The 27,741-nt window shown below is 40.8% G+C and overlaps 1 protein-coding gene and 1 long non-coding RNA gene across 2 annotated transcripts in view; both read right to left on the bottom strand.

Moving 5' to 3' along the window:
- The window catches only part of antxr1c (ANTXR cell adhesion molecule 1c), a 63,677-nt gene extending 36,445 nt beyond the window's left edge, over positions 1 to 27,232 (bottom strand). The window contains exons 1-6 of the mRNA XM_034193730.1: positions 26,709 to 27,232; positions 4,461 to 4,532; positions 2,590 to 2,661; positions 1,202 to 1,283; positions 1,008 to 1,038; positions 843 to 916 (exon numbers count right to left, since the gene is read on the bottom strand). Of these exons, the coding sequence (XP_034049621.1) occupies positions 843 to 916; positions 1,008 to 1,038; positions 1,202 to 1,283; positions 2,590 to 2,661; positions 4,461 to 4,532; positions 26,709 to 26,866 (489 nt within the window). The 5' untranslated portion in view covers positions 26,867 to 27,232. The remainder of the gene's footprint in view (positions 1 to 842; positions 917 to 1,007; positions 1,039 to 1,201; positions 1,284 to 2,589; positions 2,662 to 4,460; positions 4,533 to 26,708) is intronic.
- LOC117530798 lies at positions 4,883 to 23,595 on the bottom strand. Its single transcript, XR_004566450.1, has 3 exons — positions 23,584 to 23,595; positions 22,277 to 22,282; positions 4,883 to 5,014 (listed from the first exon to the last, which is right to left on the bottom strand). It is a non-coding gene; the product is annotated as an uncharacterized LOC117530798 (long non-coding RNA).
- Positions 27,233 to 27,741: the final 509 nt, after the last annotated feature.

Raw genomic sequence — 27,741 nt, forward strand, 5'->3', positions numbered from 1 at the left:
TCCACCCCAGAAAAAGAAAATTTAAAAGAAATCATTAAAGGCTCAATATCGCCATGTAAACATCTGACCACAACTGTAGCTTCAGTTTTCGTACCTCGGAACATTCTCTCACTAAAGCACTTGTTTTTGTTTTTTTGTTTTTTTTGCAGTTTGAATGCTGTGAGAAAATACATGTGGCCATCACTCGTTATCAAAAACATAAATCTAGAATGAAGAAAGACGCCTTAATAATCACAGATGAGGAGTCGACCTGACCACATAGTTCTACATGATTGATGAAGATGAGTGTGAAATGTTTGTAATAACCAGCACCTCCAAAACCAATGCCAAGGTGCTCTGCCAGAAAATGGTGGGATGCTCCCTCTGGGTTGGTGATGAGTTCGTGCCTAAAGTAGAGGAGTTCCAAGTATGTCGGGATCATGTTCACCAGTAAGGACAAAGTGGAACACACGGCCGTCAAAGACAGTTGTGTTTGTAATGACCAAAGAGTGAGATCATGAACACAAGAAGCTGAAATGAGTTTCCATCAGAGAAGAGTTGGACTCAGGTACAGAGAAAGGAGTCCTGATGTCCTGAAGGTCAGAGTACAATGCTTTTCATCAGAATAATCCTGGATGCTTCTCTTTGGAGGTTTACTGGTCCCGTCCAACCAAGAGGAGACTGCAGGTAGATCTGTGAAATGCTGGATGGATTGATGGACATTATATGGCTTTGGAATGTCTTGGGAGAAGAATGTGTGTTATCTTGTTTAAGAATCTGCTGAAACATGTTTGCATAAATGGAAGGCTGGACTACGTTATTACACCTCAGAAGCTTGATGAACTGTTGTGCAGAGTCACTACCTCTTGTTGTGCACTGATGAGCTGATGTTCCCGCAGATCTCCATCCGTCAGTGCAATAATAACACTGGCCGTCCCTGGAAAAAACAGAATTCAGCCAAGTTATACCCTCAAAATAATTAACTAACCTTTGTCTGAAATAAGAAGGTATAAAAAGCAGGTCCTTACCAAGGTTCTCATGGTATATCTGCTCATTGGCCTTCAAACAAGAAAACATTTTACTGATGAGAATCTGAAGGAATTCCAGCTTTGTCCATTTCAACTGATAAGAATGAATTTTGAATTTTTCAGACCCAGCATCAAACACTAAAAGGTGTTTGATGCTGGGTCTGAAATGTCAACTAATTAAACAAAAAGTTTACCTTGTGGAGTCCAAGATGCATAAATGTGTCCCCTCCAGGTTTCTCTTTTTTCAGAGTGTTCAGACCCTTTCTGATATCCACTCTGTCGAGAGGAAACAGCAAAGTGGGTTTTGACAAATATCAGTTGTTCCTTTTTTCCATTCTATCACTGTGGAAACTACTTGAGATGTTCTTGAAATGTTGGTGTTCTCGCACATTTAACCTACAGTGTCTGACTCTCCAGGTCTGGGTTAGGACCACATGGTGAAAGCCATCATGTTGCATCTCCAGTAGACTCGAGCACATTACTCCTACAACGTGGAAGCACCCTTTAGGTCCACTATGTGTAGCATGCTATCCATGAAGTTTAGGAGTCTCCAATCTTTGTGGTGTCTTAATTTATGCAGTGACACAAAATCTAAATCAACTTGCATCTAGGCTGAACGTCAGGTGCCTCAGTGGGTGGCAACCCTCAAACACCGTGGTGGACACTGGATGTCAGGGAAGCCGTCCAACTGCCTTGGAAGTCTGGTCTTGAATGAGACGTCTCTTCAGCACTGTGTGGAGGTCTTGGACAGTGCCTAAGGACTGCCTACTCTGGGTAGGGAATGAGGTCTTGTCCCATTTGAAGGACTTCATGTACCTCAGGGTTTTGTTCACCAGTGAGGGGATAATGGAGCGTGAGATTGGCCAGACAATTGGTGCAGCAGAGACGGTATTGCATTCACTCTACTGTACTGTTGTGATGAAAAGGGAGCTGAGCCAAAAGGCGAAGCTCTTGATCTACTGGTCAATCTTTGTTCCTACTCTCACCTACTGTCATGAGGGCTGGGTGACAGATTATATCTCCACACTGGCCTGGGAACACCTTGGTATCCCCCAGTCAGTGGTTAATGTGGCCCGGGAAAGGGAAGTTTGGGGTCTCCTGCTGGAGCTGTTGCCCCCACGACCCGATCCTGGATAAGCGGTTGACGATGTAGCATATTTGCTGATACAGTTTGTGTACATGAACCTGCCATCTAGTTGTCTCCTTAGGTTGCTGGTGTCTCACAGCCATACCCTAAGACAGAAAGACCAGGATTCCAATAACTTGGATGTTCCTTCCCTTGCAATAGTCTACCCAATGACCTCATGACTGTAAGATCTTCCCAAGTTCTCTGGATCTCAAAGGCCAAGGACCAATAAGCATAAATGCCACTGCTGAGATAAGTGAATAGCCAAGTCCAACAAGTCCTTGAAAGCCTAGCTCTTAGTCTTGATCCAGGACAATTGCAAACCCAGATACTGATTCATCCCTCAGCTTTTCCAGTGGTACAATCAATGAATCCACAGATTCAGCAAAGCTCCAGACAGTGTACTATTGAAAATGAACACACTTTATCATAATTACAAGTCTTCAGTTACTTTACCTATTCTCAGTCAGTCTCTGGACAATGGACGCTCTGGTGGAGAAAGTTATGAAGGACATCCTCAACATGGGACTACAAAAAAATAAAATCAAACCATACGTTAGTCACTAGCCCATGTGACATAAAACTGCCTTTTTAAAAAATCTGTCTGTATACATTGTTTCCATTCATCAAGTTTGGAGTGCCTCAAGGTTAAATTCTGGGCCCTTTATGATTTATGCTCTGGCATAAACAATGTATATGCTTGTCTTGTCAGTATAATTCACCATCATTTCTATGATGATTGCGTGCAGTTATATCTTGGATAATGGTGTGCTGCATGCATTGTTTGACTGCTCTTTGGAAGTAGAAATTATGCAGTTAAATAAAACAAAACCCTTTTAAATTAAATTTGAGAAGCCCTCAACATTTTAACAGATACTGCCATTGCTCTATGTCAGTGTTTTAAAATGAAAACTCCAAAGTAACACTATTTTTACAGTGTAGTTTTTAATCAACTTTGGAATGTTGCAAAGATTCATTGCTTTTAAAAAAACACTGATTGAAAATAACAACCCTGCCAATGTTAAACTACCAATGTCACTTTTTTAAAATATCACATTTAGGACAAACCACTAGAACCTCTCCAAGATCAAACCAACAGCTTGTGCACAAATATTATCATTTTCCAACACGATAACACAATAACTCTGAGCCAAAAAACGTGACACGATGTCCTGTAGTGGTGCACACGACTCGAGCAGTGTGCGTGACGGTAATGTAGATGGTGACAAAAAAAAAAAATTATTTCTGTTTACTGGTCGAAAACCAGATTCAGAGGGGGAACTGCAAACATGCAAACACAGAAAAATATCAGCTTTGTTTGTGAGAGAATGCACATGACCACAGATTTGCTGTTTGAAACTTTGTTGTGTTTAGTTTGGAGCTGAAAAGTCATGGAGGGTCTGCTCTCTGCTGCGGTTTAGCACTGAAGTTACAGGTGTTGTTTTGGCTTTCAGCACAAAAAAACAACAACAAAAAAAGCCAAGCTGAAGGGCAGATGTGGCTGTTTGTGCTATTTTAGAGATCTATTTGAGATCAATTATGTGGAAAATTTCAAACGTAGCTTCCAGAGTGAATGTGCCGACCCCGATATCATATGAAAGCTATTAAAAATTCACGTCTGTAATTAATGTTTCAGTTGGGGAAATGAAGTGCTGTACACGGATGCGGCCTGCTGTCACTGCAAATATCAGACACCAGTCTGGTTTTCATAAAAAAATAAAAAAAAACAGAGGGGAAACATCAGCCGGGACACCAAATGATTTTTCCATATGTGTATCTGCAGCAGGGTTCAGTCGACATCACTGTGTCCACAGAAACAACACACTCCAAAGTTTACATGAAGAGGAGCTGCAACAATTAATTAACTATTAAATTAATCAACAGCTATTTTGATAAATGATGAACTGAATCTTGTTTATTTAGCTTTTTTTTTTTAAGCTGCTATTTGGCAGCAAACTGAACATCTGGGTTCATCTTGGGCTCCGGAAAACATTTTTCACCATTTTACAAACATTGTCTGGACCTAATAACTAATCGATTTGTTAGTTGTCTTGATAATCGTTCATTTGAGCCCTCGTGGTCACTCTATGAATATGGAATGCAAATTTTAGCTGGGCAGAGCTGATGGTTGGGTGATTTTTGCAAAACATGCTGTCTTGTCATTGCACCTAAATTCTAATATCCCGAATAGAAGGTTAAATTATTTCATCAGGGAGGTGAAGCGGCTTGATTTGTTGAACATTTCTAAATAAATATTTCCTCTAATGCATCAGGAAATGTCACTAATTGTGTGTTTGTGTACATGCATGTACAAACACTCACTTTACCTTTTGAATTTCTCAGCTAAATTCTCCACAAAATCTGTGATTTCGTCCCAGTGATCTGTCACACTTCCAGACCTGAAAGACAATTAAGAAGTCAGCAATTAGAAACCAAGCAGCTCTAATACTTTCGGTGTCACACTGGAAAGTGATTTTTATTTTTTTTGCACTTAAAGTGGTGATGCCATAATTCAGGATCATTAAAAAACACTGTAACAGAGGCAGCTATAAATATAAATTCAGCTTCTTAAGCTTCAGTAGTTTTCAGAGAATAAATTCCTGCAAAAAATACCAAATGTTAAGGTATGTGTCAATGTCGCGTATGGAAAAACAGTTATACAGGAAAAAAACGCTTTATTTGCCAATGACAACACTGGGTGAAAATATAGACAGAGCCTGTGTGACGTCACCCTTTGGGTTTCTATAGATTCGGAACGGCCAAAATGACCCCCTTTTCTGGGCGTTGCCATGTTGAGAGTCCCGCCTGCACTTATTCACGATGAACTCATTAATGCATAAAGGGGTGGAGCATGGGTGGCTTCATGTGTGACGAAAAAAGCCTGAACATGCCACTCACTCTGAGTCTGAGCCAGCAGCTAACAGCTAACCTTGTTTTGGGTGTTTATTAATTCATATTTTTTATTAATTTAATATTTAATTTACATATTTTTCATATATCACTCACGATTTTACTCATAAACAACTAATTCACCCCCTTCAAGTAATAACAATATAACAGCAGCAACTATGCTAGCTAGCAAGCAAGTTAAGCGAGTCAATTTGCTACAATTGCTTACCAAGCCAGCTACCTTGGCTAATTATAATGTAGCTAACTCAAACTGGTTTGTGGAATTAATCTGCAAAGAAATAGTGAATATTAAGATTAGTGCACATTAATTCCTGCTCATTTCACCAACTTTTAATCCTTGTACTTATGATGATAGCTTACTTGCTAATTAGCTACATTACACAGATGGTAGAATCTGTATGTTTGTAAGACTTGTAAAGACTATAAATGACTCTTGTTTCTGTGTACCTCTGAGATAAAAGAGCTTTTTTGGCGTGGCCTGGCGTGTAATTTAGCACCCTCCTGTATCCCGAATGAGTGCCTGAGGGCTGAGGAAATGGGCTCTGTTCTCCCCAGGAGATTCTCCATAAAACTGCCGCTCCCCATCGAGCCGCCTTCATTTCCTCTGAGTGTATATTTGCGTCTGTGGGTGTTCGTAAGAATTTTATAAGGTGTACGCGCAGAGACAGAGCAGCGTGACCAGTAAGCCCGGCCGTCTTTTAGCTCACGACTGAGCCAGATGACACATGGGAAATGAGCTAACTGACTGTGGTAAAATTAAAGGCCTGTTTAGAGAATAAAGCTTACTTTCAATAAATTTTAAGTCTGACTCAATGTTGTTCTATGTTCTGGTTCTGTTGCTTGATATCGCTGTGGGCTGGACATTAAGGGCCTGTTTCTGGCTCATGTGCTCGCAACCTGAGCTCTGGTCCCAGGTGTGACTTTTGATTGGCTGGTATTAACTGTGTAAACGTCCCTCACTACTAAACATCACTAACACTACCAGCCAGGTCTAGACTTATACGTTTCCTGCCACGCCAACCCTCTACAAAATCATGGCGCCATGTGTGACTGCGAAACTCAGCGCATGTCTTCATGGGGTTGGCTGACGTCTGAAAATCTTTCTTATCATTCTTACCACTCACTTTATTCTACCTGATGCTACTGATTTGCCTTTTTAAGCATTATGATGAAAGCCACCTCATCATTACGAGAACTGAATTGGGAAATTTCAACCAACACATTTCATTTGCACATATTTTAGAAGATACAAAAGATAAATTGTCCAACAGTCTGTGGTCTTGATCATCAGTTTAATGTTCACTCCTGTCCTATAAAGGCCCAGAGGCCCATTGGTTATCTCCAGATTCCATAGCGTCAAGCAACTGAGAGTCTGCAACTCCCCCTGGACTGGACGCCAATGACTTTCCCAGCCATTTATAGCTGGGTGGACCTAGACAATGTAAAGTTAATGTCTTGTCCAAGGACACACAAGTACCATCAGCAGAATTCAAACCCAGGTCTACATATTGGCAAGCCAGCTCCTTATCACACAGAATGAAAACAGCACGTGAGTAAAACTAAACAATGATTCTGTCCTGTCAGTTTACCTTTTAGTTGGGAGAGTTCTCATAGCTCTAAAGATCACTTTGAAAATCAGGCCTAGATATAATAAACAGATAGCCGTCTTACTCAAATGTGGTGTATTATCAAAAATATTAGTCTTGTACTTGCAAAAATAAAGAAATTACATTAGAGGTGAGAAAACGTTTGTAGAACAAATTGAATTGTTATCACCAATATTTAATGCTTTGCAGTTTGGATTTGCAAGTTAGTCTGTACCCTTCTTGCCAGTGCTTTTGGACAAAGTTTTCGGCTATGTGCCTCAAACTGGAATGAGGAAATGAATTGTGACTAATGATATGCAGTATTCCAGCAATCGAGTTTTACAGAGGTTATACCCCGTAATATTTTTGTGATGTTGCCTGGTAATAGAGGGTAATTGTTTGGCCAGGTGGTGGGGAGGCACCACCAAGACATACCAGGGACTTTCCCATCATGTCTCAGTCTGTCAAGGCTGTCTCTCCCGTGAAGCTGGAATCCTGATGTGTTTTGTCTGAGCATTGCAGGATGAGCATATTTTACATCTTCCAGCCCAAATGGTCTACATTAAGAGAAATCACAACTTTTATTTTTCCAAAAGTTTTGACATGGGGCAGAAACTGCAACTCAACAATGGAACCAGATTAATCAAGAAACGTGCCAGGGAAACATGCCACAGCACCACAATGTTGCAGCTGGCGCTCCCTCCCAATGCAAGCAATCCTTCTGAGTTTTCCGAAGTCATCACTCGTTTCAACCATACAGTCAGATGGGAAGCACCAGGACCCTAAAGTCTTGGATTTTCATTTTCCTGCAAAGATATTGGCATCTCCACACATCTCTGTCCAGAGACCTCATGACTCCAAGAACCCAGAGACATGAATTTCACTACAGACATACGTAAAATGTCTGTACAAGTTTGCCGCTTTTTGTTACATACAGATAACACTTCTGATGGCAGAGTCCAGGAAGTTGTTGAATGAATGGGCCTTAGTCTTGATCCAGGACAATCACCATGTCTGGCCTTTTTTTCACTGGAAAACATGTTTCTTTATGTGTTTTTCACACTTGCTTTGATTTTACACTGACCACTCCACCATTGTCCTTTCCCCATCAAGCAGTGCATCATGATGCAACCACATGGTATAGGATTTCCCCCACAGTGGTACCGTAAACTTCAGCTGCGCTCTTACGAGTCATTTCTTTGTTTTTCTTGAGAAAAGGTAAAATTTGTCGTACTAAACATTTTCCTTTTGAACACTTATAGCTGCTCTGCCATCGTCCTTTTCCTACCATGCGTTCTGTCCCTCGAGCCTGCCATAGCTCCGCCAATGTCTCACTGCATTTATTGCACTTAACCCTCTGGGGTCTGAGGGCATTTTTTGGACAGTTCATTCGCCTGGCATACATGTTTTATTATTGCTGTTAACAGCTCTCCCTGCATCCCACAATCAAGTTTTATGTCTCTTTTTTTCAGGACAACCTGTGCTTTCAGAATATATATGTTTTTGTTGTGTTTTATAAGTGTAATAAAGGTTTACAATCAAAAATAGGCAAGGAAAAAATAAAGCAAAAAATAATTTTCCACACACATTTATTCAAAACACACAGCAAACTATAATAAACAACTGTTTTGACACTTTATAAAGGTAATTTGAGGTCTTCTGTGAAAGACTGAACAACAAAAAGGTTCAAACAATAAACACAAATGCACATTTTGAACATTTACGCAGAGAAAGCAACAGAGTTATCCAGTAACATCCACATGCAAACTAGTGGAGCAATCCTGATAGTTACACACTCTGTGTTTGAGCATGTGAGATTGTCATCAGAGCCTCTCCGTCTGCTCCTGCTTTCACTGATCACTGTGCGCAATGGCGCAGGGCACACTGAGTATGTAGTAACAGTATGTACTCATTGGAGCACCCAGGGGGCTATTTAAACAGGCCAACTAGTAACATATCACTCCTGAAAACGATCTTTGGCTTTTCACGTGAGGTAAATCTGCCCTACGATTGGATTTTGGAAAACCATGTGACGGTGAACCAATTCCGATTGGACACTCACGTTGCGCACGTCATCACACAGCTTCTATGAGGAGTACAAAGATGGCCGATGGCTGGCTCGAAAGTCCACAAAGTTAACTTTTCAGCAAAAAAAAAAAGAAGTAAGTTTCTATCTCATATCATTCAAACGTTATTTACAGTTTAGTAAAGCTTGGTCTTAGCCGTTGTATACGACGGCGTCAGCCCCAGAGGGTTAATTAGCAATTTACTGTATTTTATGGAGTAAAGTCACACCAAAGTATAAGTCGTACCTGTCAAAAAATGCCTCTTGAAGAGGAAAAAAAACATCTATAAGTCACACCAGTGTATAAGTCGCACATTTTTCTGTGTTATGAGGTCTTTAATTTGGCAGTTTTCTCCATTGTTATAGTGTATTTTTTATTACTGGCATTTATTCTATTATTACTGGAGTTTATTTTGTTTAGTGCTTTGATGCTTGGGAAAGTTCTATATAAATAGTCATTATAATTAGTATTATTAATAACAAACTTGTGAATTTTCAGGATATAAGTTGCACCGGAGTATAAAGTAAGTCCCAGCGCTTCCCAAACTAGGGACTTATACTTGGATTTACTATAGATTTCTTACTCTATTTGTGCTGATTATTGTTCATTATTGAATGTGCGTAATGCAACCCTAACGTTAGTTTAAGAGGTTTCACAAAGTTTCCTGAAATTAAAATTTCCAACATTAAAGAAATACTACCTCAAAGATTCTTTGTTAAAATGATAGTCGGGGGCCTTGCCCACATTGAAGTCAAATTATTACTGAGAAGGAGATCAGCTGTGAAGGAAAACAATTGATTCAGAGCAAAAAGAACCTTGCAGACATGAACATTAACACTGCCAAGAAGTTTAAGTTCCCACTGAGGTCACCCATACTGGAAATATACAACCACATCCTGCAAATCAAAAAAAAAAAAAAAAAAGATTCAAAATGTATGTGATATATTTTTAATCAGTTTCAGTATTTGTATTGTAGTCTGAACAGTCACCAAAGCTGGTCAACAGAACTTTGTACCTAAGCGTTTTCCTTGTTGCTGCTCTGGTGGTATGACTTGTTCGCCCTCTTCAAAGCTGACTGAGCAAAGAAAAGAGGGCAAGACCTTATAAGATCAACAAAATCCTCCCTAATTAAAAAGCTTGAGGTGGAGGAGGCCTGTTTAGGAGGCGTTTATCTTAGATGTTAAACAGAATGTGCAGCGCAAACAGAATCAGTTAAAAGGATGCAGACACATAGAGGAAGGCCGTTGACCTCTATAAGTTAACATCTTGAGAAGATACGGAACAGATATAAACATTATCAGGCCAAAGGTCCATTTTTATTGTGTGAAGATACCTTTTGCATATTTATTTAACACTGGAGTGAATCTGTGAACTCCTACCTTTGGTTTTCCTTTTGCCTCTCTCTATTTCCGAACTATTACATTTGCCTTGGAACCCATTTCTTCTGAGGTAGCTGAAGTCGTGGGATTGAGGCCTCATTTGCAGTTTTGGTCACCTGTCCAAACAGTCTTGGGAGAGGAAGTGAGCCATTTCTTCTGTGATTTTTGATGAATCCATTTTATGTACGACCTTCTTCCCACCTCTTTCTTTGATGTCATTTTAATGGTTAGTTGAGGTACAGGCCTCAGCAGTTTGGGGTTTTGGGCAATGACTCTGAGGGATTTCAGAGTTTAGAGCCCTTAAAATTTGCTGAGTGAGCATCAGCAGTTTGAAGTTATGTCATAGAAAATCGTCAAACCAGAGCAACAGCGTATCTTCGGGCAGCCACATTTCCTGAATAAGCCAGATAAAGAGCACATGCTGGGCCTAATCCCATCTGAACAGAAACAAAAGAAAGGAGAGGAAGGAATGAACAAAAGTCATGCGAGTTAAAGGGTTGTATTTGTGTTACGTTGGGCTGAGCCAAGCCAGAGCAAGATAATGAGAACAGTCTGTCGGCTCATGCATGTTGTTGGCTCTCTCTCGCTCTCACAATCTCGTCCACCAGAAGAAACATGGTGATGAGTTGATGAGAACTCCAACTCCATTGCCAAGTTTCTCTTCAACCTCTTTCAGTTTGATTCAGCCAAGACAGCTGGCAAATGGGTCAAAACACTGACAGCGAAAACAAGGAACCATTACCGTATAGCGGTTATCTTATTTTTATTTGGTTTTGTATATCGTATATCCATGTGAATGTGCTTCATTGTCTATTTGAGGTCCTGCGATAGACTAGCGTCCTGTCCAGGGTGTACCCTGCCTCACGACCAGTGACTGCTGGGATAGGCTCCAGCCACCCCCCCCCCCCCCCCCCCCCCCCCCCCCCCCGTGACCCTTGATTGGAGTAAGTGGGTATAGAAAATGGATGGATTACTATTTGTATAGCCTTGATTTGGTCTTAAAAGAGCTTAATCGTGTTACTTTTATATTAGTATTTGATCACCTGTTGCCTTCTTAGTCGATAGCACTTAAAAACAATCACTAAATGTAAATATGAAAATATCTCCAATTAAATTCCAGAAAAAATGCAAAGATTGACACAAATAAATGGCAAAATTATTGCAGAAAATACAGTAAGTTAACAGCCTTTGCAAAGACTTCCAAGCAAAAAACGTCACGCCGACAAAGTGAGAATCAACAACATTGAGGTAGAAGAGAGTGCTTTACAGGGATGATTAAACACACTGTCAGATTTAATCCGGTGTTATGAAAATGTGTCGAGAGTCTCAGTCCTGCAGGATACCGGAACCTCATGGAACTGCAAACGCTGCAGACCTAGACTTGGCCTGTGGTGTTACGATTGATGGTTTTCTCTCCTAATCGAAGGCTTAATGCAGGGAGATTTAGGTAAGTAATACCAGCCAATCAAAAGACACACCTGGGGCCAGAGCTCAGGTCGTGAGCATGATATATCCAGCTCATCGCAATATCTACTAACTGAAAACCAGATTCTGAGTGCATCTAATAAAAAGGAGGATGCAAGAATGTAATTACTTGACACCTGGCTTACAGCTTGATCAGAAAAATGTCTGTTGATGGCACATCTGGTACCTGAAGTGGCAGACGGATCATTAGTAGTGTTCAGAATAATAGTAGTGCTATGTGACTAAAAAGATTAATCCAGGTTTTGAGTATATTTCTTATTGTTACATGGGAAACAAGGTACCAGTAGATTCAGTAGATTCTCACAAAGCCAACAAGACCAAGCATTCATGATATGCACACTCTTAAGGCTATGAAATTGGGCTATTAGTAAACAAAAGTAGAAAAGGGGGTGTTCACAATAATAGTAGCATCTGCTGTTGACGCTACAAACTCAAAATTATTATGTTCGAACTGCTTTTTTAGCAATCCTGTGAATCACTAAACTAGTATTTTGTTGTATAACCACAGTTTTTCATGATTTCTTCACATCTGCGAGGCATTAATTTTGTTGGTTTGGAACCAAGATTTTGCTGGTTTACTAGTGTGCTTGGGGTCATTGTCTTGTTGAAACACCCATTTAAAGGGCATGTCCTCTTCAGCATAAGGCAACATGACCTCTTCAAGTATTTTGACATATCCAAACTGATCCATGATACCTGGTATGCGATATATAGGCCCAACACCATAGTAGGAGAAACATGCCCTATCATGATGCTTGCACCACCATGCTTCACTGTCTTCACTGTGAACTGTGGCTTGAATTTAGAGTTTGGGGGTCGTCTCACAAACTGTCTGCGGCCCTTGGACCCAAAAAGAACAATTTTACTCTTATCAGTCCAAAAAATATTCCTCCATTTCTCTTTAGGCCAGTTGATGTGTTCTTTGGCAAATTGTAACCTCTTCTGCACGTATCTTTTATTTAACAGAGGGACTTTGCGGAAGATTCTTGCAAATAAATTAGCTTCACACAGGCGTCTTCTAACTGTCACAGCACTTACAGGTAACTCCAGACTGTCTTTGATCATCCTGGAGCTGATCAATGGGTGAGCCTTTGCCATTCTGGTTATTCTTCTATCCATTTTGATGGTTGTTTTCCGTTTTCTTTCACGCGTCTCTGGTTTTTTGTCCATTTTAAAACATTGGAGATCATTGTAGATGAACAGCACCTGCATATAGGTTTTCCCCTCTCCAATCAACTTTTTAATCAAACTACGATGTTCTTCTGAACAATGTCTTGAACGTCCCATTTTCCTCAGGCTTTCAAAGAGAAAAGCATGTTCAACAGGTGCTGGCTTCATCCTTAAATAGGGGACACCTGATTCACACCTGTTTGTTCCACAAAATTGACAAACTCACTGACTGAATGCCACACTACTATTACTGTGAACACCCCCTTTTCTACTTTTTTTTTTACTAATAGCCCAATTTCATAGCCTTAAGAGTGTGCATATCATGAATGCTTGGTCTTGTTGGATTTGTGAGAATCTACTGAATCTACTGGTACCTTAGTAAGAAATATACTCAAAACCTGGATTAATCTTTTTAGTCACATAGCACTACTATTATTCTGAACACTACTGTATATATATATATGGAATGTGACATGAATATAGTAGCTTGGATTTGTTGGTGAAATACTAGAAAAATGGAGCTTGATCAGAAAAAACATAAACATAAACATAAAATTTAAGCTTCATTATTAACAGGGTGGTGGCCAAGTGGTTAGTGTGCTTGGTTTCAGTGTGGAAGGTTGCTGGTTCAAACCCCACTCCTGCCACATTTCTCTATGTAACGTGGAGTTGCGTCAGGATCCGGTGTAAAAATTGTGCCAAAGCAACAAGTAGATCCACCCCAGATGTGCGGCGGCAACCCCGAGTGAAAACAAGGGAGCAGCCAAAGGGACTTACTATTAACAGGGTGCAAATTCAAAGCAACATAATTGCATTTATTATTCATTTGTTTCCTCTGGGAAAGGAAAAAAACACCATTGTGGTGTGTAAAGACATGAAAAGACAAAATCCACAAAGCAAACGCCACAGTACAGGAGGTGAGAGAATAACTCAGTCAGCGCAGGCAAGTAAAACATCAAAATATTAACTGACATGTCAAGAGACAACGGGGCAAACGCATAAAAACTTACGTTAAAAGGAAAAATACCGGATACACTTGGAAAGGCTACAGGATTTATCCTGAATCCCAAAGTGAGACAAACCAAAATTCCCCTTTTCTGCACTCTGCGGGTTTTGACATGAAACATTTCTTCAATTTTGACCTCTGGGTGACTGATGACACTGTTTTGGAGCGAAGAGGATTGATCAAGTACTGTGTCTTCCAAAACCTCTTGTTCTAACTTATATTCATTCCAGATATTTAATTCCCCGGCTACTACATCATTACCTTAGAAATTTTCCAGTCTTTCCAAATAGCTGTGGGTACTGAGTGGGGGAGGTAATATGCATCATTACCATTTAGCGACGCTAAACAGACCGTTTCAAGAGGAGATGGGATTTTGTTCCATGTTTTCCAGGAGCTGAGAGGACCTGAAGAACAAAAACATTTTAAATAATTTCAATAATGTTGATTTCTATGGAACGGGTGAAAGTGAAAAAGCTGGACCTGCAAAACCCGAGGCTAAAGAAAATAAAGCAAAAAAGAAAGAATGAAAGCAAAACAAAGGGGAAAAAAACAAGGATTGCTCACACACTCATAAGTGACACTGACATTCTATGTCTGACTATAGCCTTGATTTTAACTCAGTATCCACAACATTGGACATGGGAAGCATCTCCAACAACTTTTCAGGTGCTTATTTATTTAGTCATTTTTATTTTAAGGCTTATTTGACATGGACAGAGTACATTCATTGCTTCCTAATGCTACAGTCCTCATGTCCAAACCCTAACCCATAACAGTACGAAACAGGGTCGTAGTACTGATAAAAAAAGAAACTAAGTGGCAGAAAAGATGGATATTTTTCCTTTTTACATCACACAAAAAGTTCCTTGAGAGTCAGAAGCCACACAGAATTTACCGTTGTGCTGAAGAAAGTGGCAGACGTTACCCAGTAAGACAGCAATGACCTGGAAGATCTGATCTTGACCTTCATTTGTGTGAACTGACAAAAGAAGAAATTGGTTTTATACTAATGCATGTTTCCAGTATCTGTTTCATGGCCCAGCATGCCCACCACCCAAAATGATGCATGTCCTGTGGTCAGAAATACTCTCTGGTGGTCATAGAGCAGAATGTCCTTCTGCAACTACAAGTGCACTCAGAGAGCACACGTGTCTGCCAGTCCTGTTTACGACGCTTAATTGCTTCATGTTTTCCTTTGTCTTTTTCTCTTTGCTGCAGGGTTAATCCTTTGATCCTTAACATTCTTAGGGCCCTGTCCCACTGGCGTTTAGGAGGATTTGCGGATGGAATGCGCACAAAAGTGGCCCACATCCACCAAACAACCGCAATAACCGTGTAACATTCCTGTATGAGTCGGCCGCCATCCGAACACGTCTGTGATCATCCGCAGAGGCACGCATGTCCGCAGCTGCGGATGAGATCCGCATCACTGCCTGAACACATACTGAAGACATACGCAGGACATACACAATCAATGAGCCGCATATCCCCTGTCATCCGCTGATATCCGCAACCGAAGGGTTGGCGCGGCTTGGCGGCGGACCGGGACAGCGTGCAAAACAGATATGACGCGTGCCCAGCACGGCCACATCACGGTCGCAAATGGTATGTCGCGCATGCAGACAGAGTGGGCACGGATGAAGCGAGTGCATCACGGCCGCTGTGCCCCTCATGGGGTCGCCTCTGCGATCGCCTTCGCTTCTGTTCCTTGTTATATCTGCTTTTCTTCCTCATGTATTCGCTGACTCACCCTGGGACATTTGTCAGTTCCGCCCACCTCTGTTGCGGACACTCAGCTTTTGTCGCCTCATTTCATGCGCAAATCCTCCTAAACGCCAGTGGGACATGACCCTTAGGTCCTGATTGCTGACCTTTGATCCTGAACAGAGCTTTGATCGCATATGCTGATGTTTGACCCTGGTTACTTTTGTGATCCTGATCATTGTGTTTAATCACTCATCTTTGATCCTGAACAGAGCTCTGATCCCAAATGTAGACCTTTGATCCTGAACAGAGCTTTGATCCTAAATGCTAATGTTTGATCCTGAACAGAGTTTTGATCGCATATGCTGATGTTTGATCCTGATTACTTTTGTGATCCTGATCATTGTTTAATCACTCATCTTTGATCCTGAACAGAGCTTTGATCCCAAATGCAGACCTTTTATCCTGAACAGAGCTTTGATCCCAAATGCTGATGTTTGATCCTGAACAGAGCTTTGATCACATATGCTGACGTTTGACCCTGGTTACTTTTGTGATCCTGATCATTGTGTTTAATCACTCATTCCCATGGCTCAAAGGGTGACAAAAAATAAAAAAAAATTCCACTTCCATCGTGGAGGCTGTCAGCAGACCCACACCACCCCAGCTCCCAGCCAATGGTGGCGCTCCAAATTTTAACTGACTGGGCACAAGCGCTTGTTTGTTTAAAGCCACTAACCTACTTTTACAGCCAGTGCAGAAGTCAGAGTCTTTACTCCAAGACTGCTGAGCGAATGCTGAGCATTCATTCCAAAACCAAGAGGAATTGTTTGGAAAAACAGTTTGGAGTGTTTCGGATGCTGTCCCAGATAGACTCAGGAGAACCAGCTTCTCAGTTGTTGGGTTTTTGCTTCTTAACTCTGTTCGGGTGTTTGTGTTTTCAGCAGCGTTTGTTTGAAACAATCCATCTTAACAAGAACAAAACACACACACACACACACACACACACATTTTCCAGTCTTGTTAAATGATGTACAGTTGAACTTAAGCTCAGAAATCACTGTTGGCATCAGGTTCGGCATTCATCCACTTGAGGATCTTGTCTGGTTAACGGTGCTCTGTGCCCGGCGGAAAACATTAACAAGACATTCTGCCTTCGGAAACGACCGAAACAAAATGCTCTTCAAAAGGAAAAGTGACAAAAGGCAAAACGGGTCTCTTTCCACAGTTGCAAAGTATTTGGTCTAAGAAAAAAGAATCCACGGACTGCAGATGCAATCTGGCTGAAATGCAGAATAAACTGGATCAACTCCATCAATGACAACAGAAAGATTCCAAGGCCAAAATTAGTGTGAAATGCTGCGGTGTGTCATAAACCACAACACTGTGAAGTCATGTCACACAATTAACTGAGCGTGATGGGGTGTGGTTTCAGGGCCCCATATGTTGCCGCGTTAGACTGAATTAAAATGTCATTTATTTTTTGTTTTTATTGACCAAGAGACTGAACATTATTGAGAACATAAATTCTTCTCATCTTTCAGGCAACCTCCCAGTTATATGAAGCCCACATGGAGGATTTGTATTAATGCCCTGATGTTGGTCCTTTAAGAAGCAAACATCCTCCACATTTCTTTGTTTGCAGTTTTTCACTTCACTTCAATTACTTGTAATCTATCAATGGTTACTGTGTTATATACATTTTTCTGCAATCTTTAAAATTAGTATCGTGATACCATGAAAAATCAATGACTGCATGGAAGTAATAATGATCTCTTGGAGAAGAATCATTAGTTATTTATAAAATATACAAACAGAAAACAGATAACATCAAGAGTTACAAATTACACTTCAGAATATTTGGTTCCTTAAAATGAAAACATTCACCACAGATTACTTTCTACATAATAACTGGAAAGAGTGATGTAATTATGCATTATGATATGTATCGCATGGTGGATCAAGTGCATCATGATATGTATCGTATCGTGGAGCAAGCGTATTGTGGTATGTATCATATCGTGGAGCAAATGTATCATGATATGCATCATATCGTGGAGCAAGTGTATCGAGATATGCATCATATCGTGGAGTAAGTGTATCGTGATATGTATCCTACCGTGGAGCAAATGTATCGTGATATGTATCCTACCGTGGAGCAAGTGTATCGTGATATGCACCGTATCACGGAGCAAGTGTATCGTGATATGCATCACATCGCGAAGCAAATATATTGTGATATGTATCATGGAGCAAATGTATCGTGATATGTATCGTATCGTGGAGCTAGTGTATTGTGATATGTATCGCATCATGGAGCGAGTGTATTGTGATATGTATCGCATTGTGTAGCGAATGTATCATGATATATATTGCATCGTGGAGCGAGTGTATTGTGATATATATTGCATCGTGGAGCGAGTGTATTGTGATATGTATCGCATCGTGGAGCAAATATATTGTGATATGTATCGTATTGTGGAGCAAGTGTATCGTGATATGTATCCTATAGTGGAGCACGTGTATTGTGATATACACCGTATCACGGAGCAAATATATTGTGATATGCATCTTAATGTGGAGCAAGTGTATCGCAATATGCACCGTATCGCGGAGCAAGTGTATCGTGATATGCATCGCATCGCGGAGCAAATATATAGTGATATGTATCGTGGAGCAAATGTATCGTGATATGTATCGTATCGTGGAGCTAGTGTATTGTGATATGTATCGCATCATGGAGCGAGTGTATTGTGATATGTATCGCATTGTGTAGCGAGTGTATCATGATATATATTGCATCGTGGAGCGAGTGTATTGTGATATATATTGCATCGTGGAGTGAGTGTATTGTGATATGTATCGCATCGTGGAGCAAATATATTGTGATATGTATCGTATTGTGGAGCAAGTGTATCGTGATATGTATCCTATAGTGGAGCACGTGTATCGTGAGATACACCGTATCGCGGAGCAAATATATCGTGATATGTATCGTATTGTGGAGCAAATGTATCGTGATATGTATCGTATCATGGAGGTAGTGTATTGTGATATGTATCGCATCGTGGAGCGAGTGTATCGTGATATGTATCCTATAGCGGGGCACGTGTATCGTGATATACACCGCATCGCGGAGCAAATATATCGTGATATGTATCGTATTGTGGAGCAAATGTATTGTGATATGTATCGTATCATGGAGCTAGTGTATTGTGATATGTATCGCATCGTGGCACAAGTGGATTCTGATATGTATCACATTGTGTAGCGAGTGTATCGTGATATGTATTGCAACGTGGAGCGAGTGTATTGTGATATGCATCGCACCGTGGAGCAAATATATCGTGATATGTATCATATCGTGGAGCAAATGTATAGTGATATGTATCGCCTCGTGGAGCAAATATATCATGATATGCATCGCATCGTGGAGCAAATATATCGTGATATGTATCGCATCATGGAGCAAATGTATCGTGATATGCATCGTATCGTGGAGCTAGTGTATTGTGATATGTATCGCATCGTGGAGCAAATGTATCGTGATATGTATCGTATCGTGGAGCTAGTGTATTGTGATATGTATCGCATCGTGGAGCGAGTGTATTGTGATATGCATGACATTGTGGAGCGAGTGTATCGTGATATGTATCGCATCGTGGAGCGAGTGTATTGTGATATGCATGACATTGTGGAGCGAGTGTATCGTGATATGTATCGCATCGTGGAGCGAGTGTATTGTGATATGTATCGCATCGTGGAGCGAGTGTACTGTAATATGTATCGCATCGTGGGGCAAGTGTATCGTGATATGTATTGTTTCATGGAGCGAATGAATCGTGATATGCATCGTATGCAGTAAGTGTATCATGATATGTATCGTGGAGTGAGTGCATCGTTACACCCTCATGTGTAACCATCTGTGGTTGACAGATGCGTCGTAAAACCAATGAGACCAGGGGATGGGGGTCTGGATGAGGGACTGAGACAGGTCCCTAATGAGCTTCATCTTGTTTGAAGTCCACAGCTGAGGTCTGAACCTTGTTAGTCACCTCACAATCTGCACCAAAGATCACAGGCGATCTAACAATAGGAACTGATATTTGCAGCACATGTCAGTTTTTACTACACAACTCAAATGCAGGCCAAATGCAGCAATTCACATCTGGGACACAGTGCCCCATGTCCACATGTCCATTTCTGCACCAGAAAAAAGTCCGGTCCCTGTGTCCTTTAATGGGGACAGTGAGACAGTAACACTGAAAACACAAAAAAAGATGAATTTGTTGTTAAACTATTTGCACCTTAAAGTGCTCCAGTCGTGTTCCGCTACTATCTCACATCGTCCCGCTGAGGAGAGCCAGTAAAATCCTTTAAAGGTCCCCTGTGCAACATTCTGTGTTTCTCCAAATTAAGACCACATTTTCCATAAAAGCTGTTGCTTCTTCTCCTTGCGTAGCCACCCTCCCCTTTCCTGGCAGTTTTCCATTAACAACAAGGGAAAAGAGCTGATACAGCAGGTTAGCTTATTTCAACTAAAAAACAACGCATTTACACTGCGCGCCACCGACAGTAAAGGATCCTGCTGCGCTGCAGCCACACTTCAACAAGTCGACCGTAACAAGCGATTGCTTCTTTGTTTACAAAACTTATGGTCCTAATTATGGCTCTAAAAGGAGGGAGGGAAAACTAATTCTCACGCTGGTTTGATAACACGTTGTGCACGTCTTGCTCTCGAGATGGGGTTACTCAAAAAGACATTTGACACGTCTGCTTCTTTATCAGAATTAACTGTGTAATTTCGGGCAGCATGGTGGCTTAGTGGTTAGCACTGTTGCCTCACAGCAAGAAGGTCGTGGGTTCAATTCCCGTGGCCTTTCTGTGTGGAGTTTGCATGTTCTCCCCGTGTTTGCGTGGGTTTCCTCCGGGTGCTCCATTTTCCTCCCACATCCAAAGACATGCGGGTTAGGTGGATTGGAATCTTTAAAATTATCCGTAGGTGTGTGTGTGGGTGTGTCTGTGTTTGTTTGTCTGTTTGTGGCCCTGCGACAGACTGGCGTCTTGTCCTGGGTGTACCCCGCCTCGCGCTGTATGACTGCTGAGATAGGCTCCAGCCCCCCGTGACCCTTAATTGGACTAAGTGGTAGAAGATGAATGAATGAATGAACTGAGTAATTTCTCAATACATACATAGTCATTTATCTAAAAAATGTTCCGGGATCATTTCGACTTTATATGTGTGCGTCCTCCAAAATTAAAATAACACATCCATAATCCATACTCTGTTTAGTAAAGTGGGGAATCCTTGGGGTTCTTGATGTTTACTCGTACTTTACCATGGTCCCTAGGTTGTTGGTACTGTTTCTGTCTTTGTCCACTATATTCTTTCAATTTTCCTGGGAAGTTCTTCTTCAATTACTAGGCTCTAGCGACATCATGGGCTAGCATACTGTGAGCTAGCTGCTTGCTATTGTTTAGCGGTGAACTGAAGTCATAGATTATTTTATTGCAAAGATGAGGCTATCCAGAATTTTGCCATTTCAAGGCATCAAATAACTACATTTTTTTTCCAGATTGAAAAAACATTCATTTTCCACACTGGGAATGAGACTTGTGTTGACCAAGCTAGCTAGGGCTGCAGCTATCGAATATTTTTGGAATCGAGTATTCTATCGATTATTTTATTGATTAATCGAGTAATCGAATAAAAAGTACCTTTGTGTTTTTAAACAATATCAGTAGTGGCAGGGCTCTCCCTAAGAAGTGGCACAATGTCACTGTGCCATCATGCACATTTTTAAGTTTAGGGTGTCCCTCTCTCTGTTTTGCCGGGTTATTATTTATTTTTTCATATTAAGAGTTTTAGAGCTTCGCCAAACCATAAGCCCAGGCAGTCTTCAGTCTGCGAACAGTGCATTCTTTTTTCCTTCTTATTGCATATTTCATTTGGACTTTTTATTACTGTGATTTATTCAGTGTTTAGTGTACCAAGTCTATTAGAAAAGTATCCAACCTTATTATTTTTTTCAAAAACCATATGGATTTGAATCACGTGTGATTGCGTCAGCCAAGCTTGAACCTTCGTGCGCATGCGTGAATTTTTTCATGCCTGTCAGTTGCGTCATTCGCCTGTGAGCAGGGTTTGAGTGAGGAGTGGTCCACCCCTCTCATCGTTTTTTTCATTGTTTAGGAATGGCTCAGAGACTGCCGCTTTGCTTGATCAAAATTTTTTCAGAAACTGTGAGGGACATCAAAGTGGACACCATTCGAGAAATTCAGATGGTTTTTGGTGAAAATTTTATGGGCTTCAAAGAGATTACGGAGTGTTACTGTCGCTTTAAGGATGGCCCCCAGCGGCTGTGGGGTGCGGCGCGCTCCGAAGCCACCGTCGACAGGCTGAGCGACCATTTCATTTCTAAACGGATGGCTGTCTGGATCCGTGACCATTGTGTGCCATTTCTCTGGTTATCACAAGAGCTGGACATCAACCATTTTCCGGCAGATTTCACTTTTAACAAGAGATTTTTTCATGGAAAGCCGAGCGGAGGCTTTGCGCGTCACGATGGATTCGCTACTGGAGCGAGACAAAACCACCTCCATTTTGGTCTCACAGGACGGCTTTGAGATGGCGTTCAGACAGCTGTCGGTGGTTTTTCCATCGAGTGATTATCCGAGAAATTGTGGATGTGCCTGGACATACCAGAACATGTCCTGTGTGGCTTCATCACGGCATTGCTTTGCGCCATGCGGCACCGCCGCGACGCGCGAAGCCTCCGCTCCTCTTTCCATGACAAAAACTCCTGTAACAGTGGAATGTGCCGTTCATTTCCAAACTGGACGCTGTGTTTTATCCGGGACGTCGTCTGACTAGCACAGGAATTGTGAAAAGACGTGGGCATCAGCACTTTTTCGGCACATTGAGACAGATTTGAGACACATTGAGGAATTCCGCACGTCACGGCGGTGCCGCATGGCGCAACGCAACACCGTGATGAAGCCTCACAGGACATGTTCTGGCATGTCCAGGCACATCCACAATTTCTCGGATAATCACCCGATGGAAAAACCACCGACAGTCGCCTGAACACCATCTCAAAGCCGTCCTGTGAGACCAAAACGGAGGTGGTTTTGTCTCGTTCCAGTAGTGAATCCATCGTGACGCATGAAGCCTCCGCTCGGCTTTCCATGACAAAATCGCTTGTTAAAAGTGAAATCAGCTGGAAAATGGTTGATGTCCAGCTCTTGTGATAACCAGAGAAATTGCACACGATGGTCACGGATCCAGACAGCCATACGTTTAGAAATGAACTGGTCGCTCAGCCTGTCGATGGCGGCTTCGGAGCGTGGCGCACCACCAGTCGCTCTGGGCCGTCCTTAAAGGGACAGTAATACTCCGTAATCTCTTTGAAGCCCATAAAATGTTCACCAAAAACCATCTGAATTTCTCGAATGGTGTCCACTTTGATGTCAATCAATCAATTTTTTTTTATATAGCGCCAAATCACAACAAACAGTTGCCCCAAGGCGCCTTATATTGTAAGGCAAGGCCATACAATAATTATGTAAAACCCCAACGGTCAAAACGACCCCCTGTGAGCAAGTACTTGGCTACAGTGGGAAGGAAAAAACTCCCTTTTAACAGGAAGAAACCTCCAGCAGAACCAGGCTCAGGGAGGGGCAGTCTTCTGCTGGGACTGGTTGGGGCTGAGGGAGAGAACCAGGAAAAAGACATGCTGTGGAGGGGAGCAGAGATCGATCACTAATGATTAAATGCAGAGTGGTGCATACAGAGCAAAAAGAGAAAGAAACAGTGCATCATGGGAACCCCTCAGCAGTCTACGTCTATAGCAGCATAACTAAGGGATGGTTCAGGGTCACCTGATCCAGCCCTAACTATAAGCTTTAGCAAAAGGAAAGTTTCAAGCCTAATCTTAAAAGTAGAGAGGGTGTCTGTCTCCCTGATCTGAATTGGGAGCTGGTTCCACAGGAGAGGAGCCTGAAAGCTGAAGGCTCTGCCTCCCATTCTACTCTTACAAACCCTAAACTGTGTCCCTCACAGTTTCTGAAAAAATTTTGATCAAGCAAAGCGGCAGTCTCTGAGCCATTCCTAAACAATGAAAAAAACGACGAGAGGGGTGGACCACTCCTCACTCAAAGCCTGCTCACAGGCGAATGACGCAACCGACAGGCGTGAAAAAACTCATGCATGCGCACAAAGATTCAAGCTTGGCTGACGCAATCACGTGATTCAAATCCATATGGTTTTTGAAAAAAAAAAATAAGGTCGGATACTTTTCTAATAGACCTTGTATATTATAGATGCCGCACAGAGTGTAGCTCAAACCAAAGTCAAATTCTTTGTTTTCTGTGGATACTTGGCGAATAACACAGCCTTTGAAAAACGGCTGTGGATTGCAGCATTTCCACAAAAGCTGCCTGTTAATTAAAAACTCTTACCAAATCTGAATTAAACCTTTTTAATCATTAACATGACTCATTTAAAGTGCGTGTCCTTCACTTCATTGGAGAACGGCCAATGGAGCAAAACGTGTTTTTTAAACATATACAAACACACTGCTTCACTTTAAATGTGCAATAAGTCCGTTTCAGACAATCCGCGCGGACCCTTTCTCTTAAAAGGCTTTATTTTACTCAGCGTGTGGCTTTGCAAACTTGTAGCATCGCCTGCTACATTAATTAGTGCTATGGCCTTCTTCTGTGTTTTTTGTGGGAGCGTTACAGCGCCACATACAGGCCTGGCATATGTACTACAGCTTTAAACAAAGCCCCGAGGCAAAAAATTTGCCTCAAACATTTTTTGTAATCGAATTATTCGAATTACTCGATGAATCGTTTCAACCCTAAAGCTAGCAGAATCATTTCTCGCTAAAATCAAATGCCTAATGAAAGGCTTTGCACAGTGTCTGCTCACCAACAACTGAAACCTAAATCCAAACTCCAAAGACATTCAACCTGCTCTAAAGAAAGTAAGTCGGTTTGAAAAGGGAATATTATCAAAAAGGAAACAAAAGCGTGACAATCATTCCCAGTCTCCCCTAATTTTTATGACGTATTCATATTTTCTAAGATGCAAAATGCTAGAAAACCTAAACTTCTTAAAGTCAACATCTACTGTAAATCTATTAAAATGAAGGCTGCTGCTGTTTAAAAAAAAAAGCTGATGTGACCTGCTTTTTTGTGACATTTTGCTTCCTACTGAAGTCTAGAGCAGAGAGATCACAAAAAACACATTTTTCCTATGTGGGCGTACATTCATGGGAAATGAATGAGTGAACAATGAACAGCTGCTGAAGCAAAGAGGGGGGGGGGGGGGGCTACAGGATGATATGTGGGAGGAAAACAAAATGCATTTTATAGTTAAGTCTGGATATTTATTAAGAATGACAAAATGATGAGGAAAAAGGCAACGACAGTCATCAGCATTGACTTTTCTGCTTATTCAGCAAACTGTACTTGTCCCCAACCTCTGTGTTGCCAGGTCCACTGTTTATAAGTGACTCCAGGTTTGTTTACTGTAAAGTTGCTGGTTGTGCTTATTGTTATAATATCACACAACATAAATATCGCCATTTATTTGTAAAAATGTTAATAGTTAATACTGAATACTCGATAATATTGAGTTGCAAAATTAATGTAATTACATGGCATAAGGGGGTTTAAAAAAACTACAAGGTTGCTCCAATAATGTGTGGTGGTTGCGTGGATTTCATTCATTTGTACATTTGAAAAATTCCTGGAAAACATGTCTAATTCTAACTGATTGATAAGAATATTTATATATAATCAAACTTATTCATATTATGATATTATTGTCATTATATCTGCTCAGATGAAGGATGGATGGTTTGTGATCATCATTTTGTTTGTTTGTCCGTTGGTTAAAGGCGTCTCAAAAAGATGTAGAAGGACTACCACCAGTACTTGGGATGTCCATGGGACAGAAAATTTTGGAAAAAGCTTTCCCTTTTACTTTTCTCTTTATCATTTCTGCTTTATGATGTCACACACACACACACATACACACAAAGTTAGCCTTTTTCTTGTCAGTTAGAGGTAATAATGGCTGGCTATTTTTACACTGATGGAGTAATGCTCTCTGAGTTCCATTCTAGTTTATTCTGAGATATATGCAATACAATAGAAATCTTTAAAAGTAGACTACTATTTGGAGTCCGATTCAATTTATTTTCATTTCAGTTTATTTCATATAGCGCCAAATCACAACAAAGTTTCCTCAAGGCGCTTCACACAAGTAAGGTCTAACCTTACCACACTGAAACCACACTCAAAATAATGGCTCTTTGGATGAACTCAATTCAACTATGAGCAGGATTTCCATCTAATAAATATATGTAGCCCCAACTCAAATCAAACACATGCATGCATGATAATGTGTATCACTCATTGGATGAACTCAATTTAATTATGGGCAAGAGTTCCATTGAATAAATATATGTAGTCCCAACTAAATTAAATTAAATCACCTTGCATGGATGCACTTTATTTAAGTTGGGGCTACATATATTTATTTGATGGAAATCTTGCCCATAATTGAATTGAGTTCATTCAATGAGTCATTTGTTTGAGTGATACACTCAAAAACTGTCTCAATGGATGAACTCAATTCAATTATGGGCAAGATTTCCATCGAATAAATATATGTAGTCCCAACTAAATTAAATTAAATCATCTTGCATGGATGCACTTTATTTGAGTTGGGGCTACATATATTTACTACAGGGAAATCCTGCTCATAACTGAACTGAGTTCATCCAATGCATTAGTTTTTTGAGTGCAGGGTCCACCAGTCTGATAATATTTTAGTGCATATTTGTAAATGTACCCTAATGTCACTAACATTAATAAAATATTAAACTCCTCTGTGAATGAAGGAGCGCATGTCAGAAAACTACTGTGTTAAACAGATGTTGCTTGTTTCTGTGGTGGAATCTGACAACACTGCTCCCGTCACTGCGCCGTTGTTCCCAGCTGAAATTCTCTAAGGACTTTTCGGGCGTGGATTGACCGGCACTGAAGGTTGTAAAGTTTATTTTAAACATTCCTGTTAGAATATAATTTTTTTGCACCTTTTCCATCATCTTCGCATTAATAATATGATGCAAAGAGGAAATAACTTAAAAACGCAGATGTTTGACCCACTGTTAATGGATAAAAAATGGCTATAACAACACTAGAATGGTTTATTATGAAAAAAAAAAGTTGTGTCAAGTTGTTTTTAACTTACTTATCGAGCACAAAATACAAGTCAAAGGCGCCCTGGCACGAACTCTCCTCCTCCTCTTCGTCCTGCTGCTCCGGTTCGGCTCTCACACAGCGAGAAGTTAGCAAAAATAATCCGAAAACAGCCAGAAAAACAGGCCTTTTCATCACAAATAGCCACATGTTTTCTTTTCGTTAGCTCCTTGGTGGGGTTTTAAGTGCAAAATGAACAAAAGGCCAAATGCTCTTACATCCCAGGAATGCAACAAGGACAAAAGGATGCGAGGAGGCGAAGCTTCCACCGTCCAGATAAAAAAAAAAAAAAAAAAAAAAAGTGATTCAGAAGAGTTTCGGATGGTTTCGCTTCATAATCCACACGCCGAAAATAAAATTAAAACAAAACAAAACAAACAATGCAAAAGCCCTTTTAATCCAAAACTGTCAGTGTGGGAAAAAGGCCTGAAAACTGCATTTAATGTGAAAAATAAGTGAAGCTGTGAGGCAGAACAGCCCAGGCTGTGGACGAGCTGTGAGTCCAAACTGAAGCAGGTTTCATATTTCAAACCGAGGAGGAGAAAAAAAAAAACTGGGTCAGGATCGTCAGAATCCCGCTCCTCCACCACGTGACTGGGTTCTGGAGACCAAAAAACAAAAGAGGCACACTTATTCATTCAGGCAGGATTCGTTTGTGCATGTGTGAAATACGTTCATGATTAGTCAGAAATTTAAGATCGTAAGTAGGGGAAACCGGGCACAGTGGATCAGAAATGTGGCAACGTAAACATATTATGCATAGGTTGAGGTCATTCTATTGTGGATTTAATACAGCAAATTATTGTTTATAAGGCTGTGTTATTTATGTCTCCTCAAGTGTAATTTACAGGTGTTTAAAATCGATTTTAAAATTTTTGATTCACTGTGCCCCGGACACTAATTCAGGGGGCTCAGTGAATCAACTTAGAATATAATGAAAAAAAAAACATGATTATAAAGATTTCTTCAACATTATTAAATATATACTGATGCATATACAAACTATAATCCAGCAAACCAGCTAT

Source organism: Thalassophryne amazonica, chromosome 18 (genome assembly GCF_902500255.1).
Source record: "Thalassophryne amazonica chromosome 18, fThaAma1.1, whole genome shotgun sequence".
Classification (NCBI taxonomy): Eukaryota; Metazoa; Chordata; class Actinopteri; order Batrachoidiformes; family Batrachoididae; genus Thalassophryne; species Thalassophryne amazonica.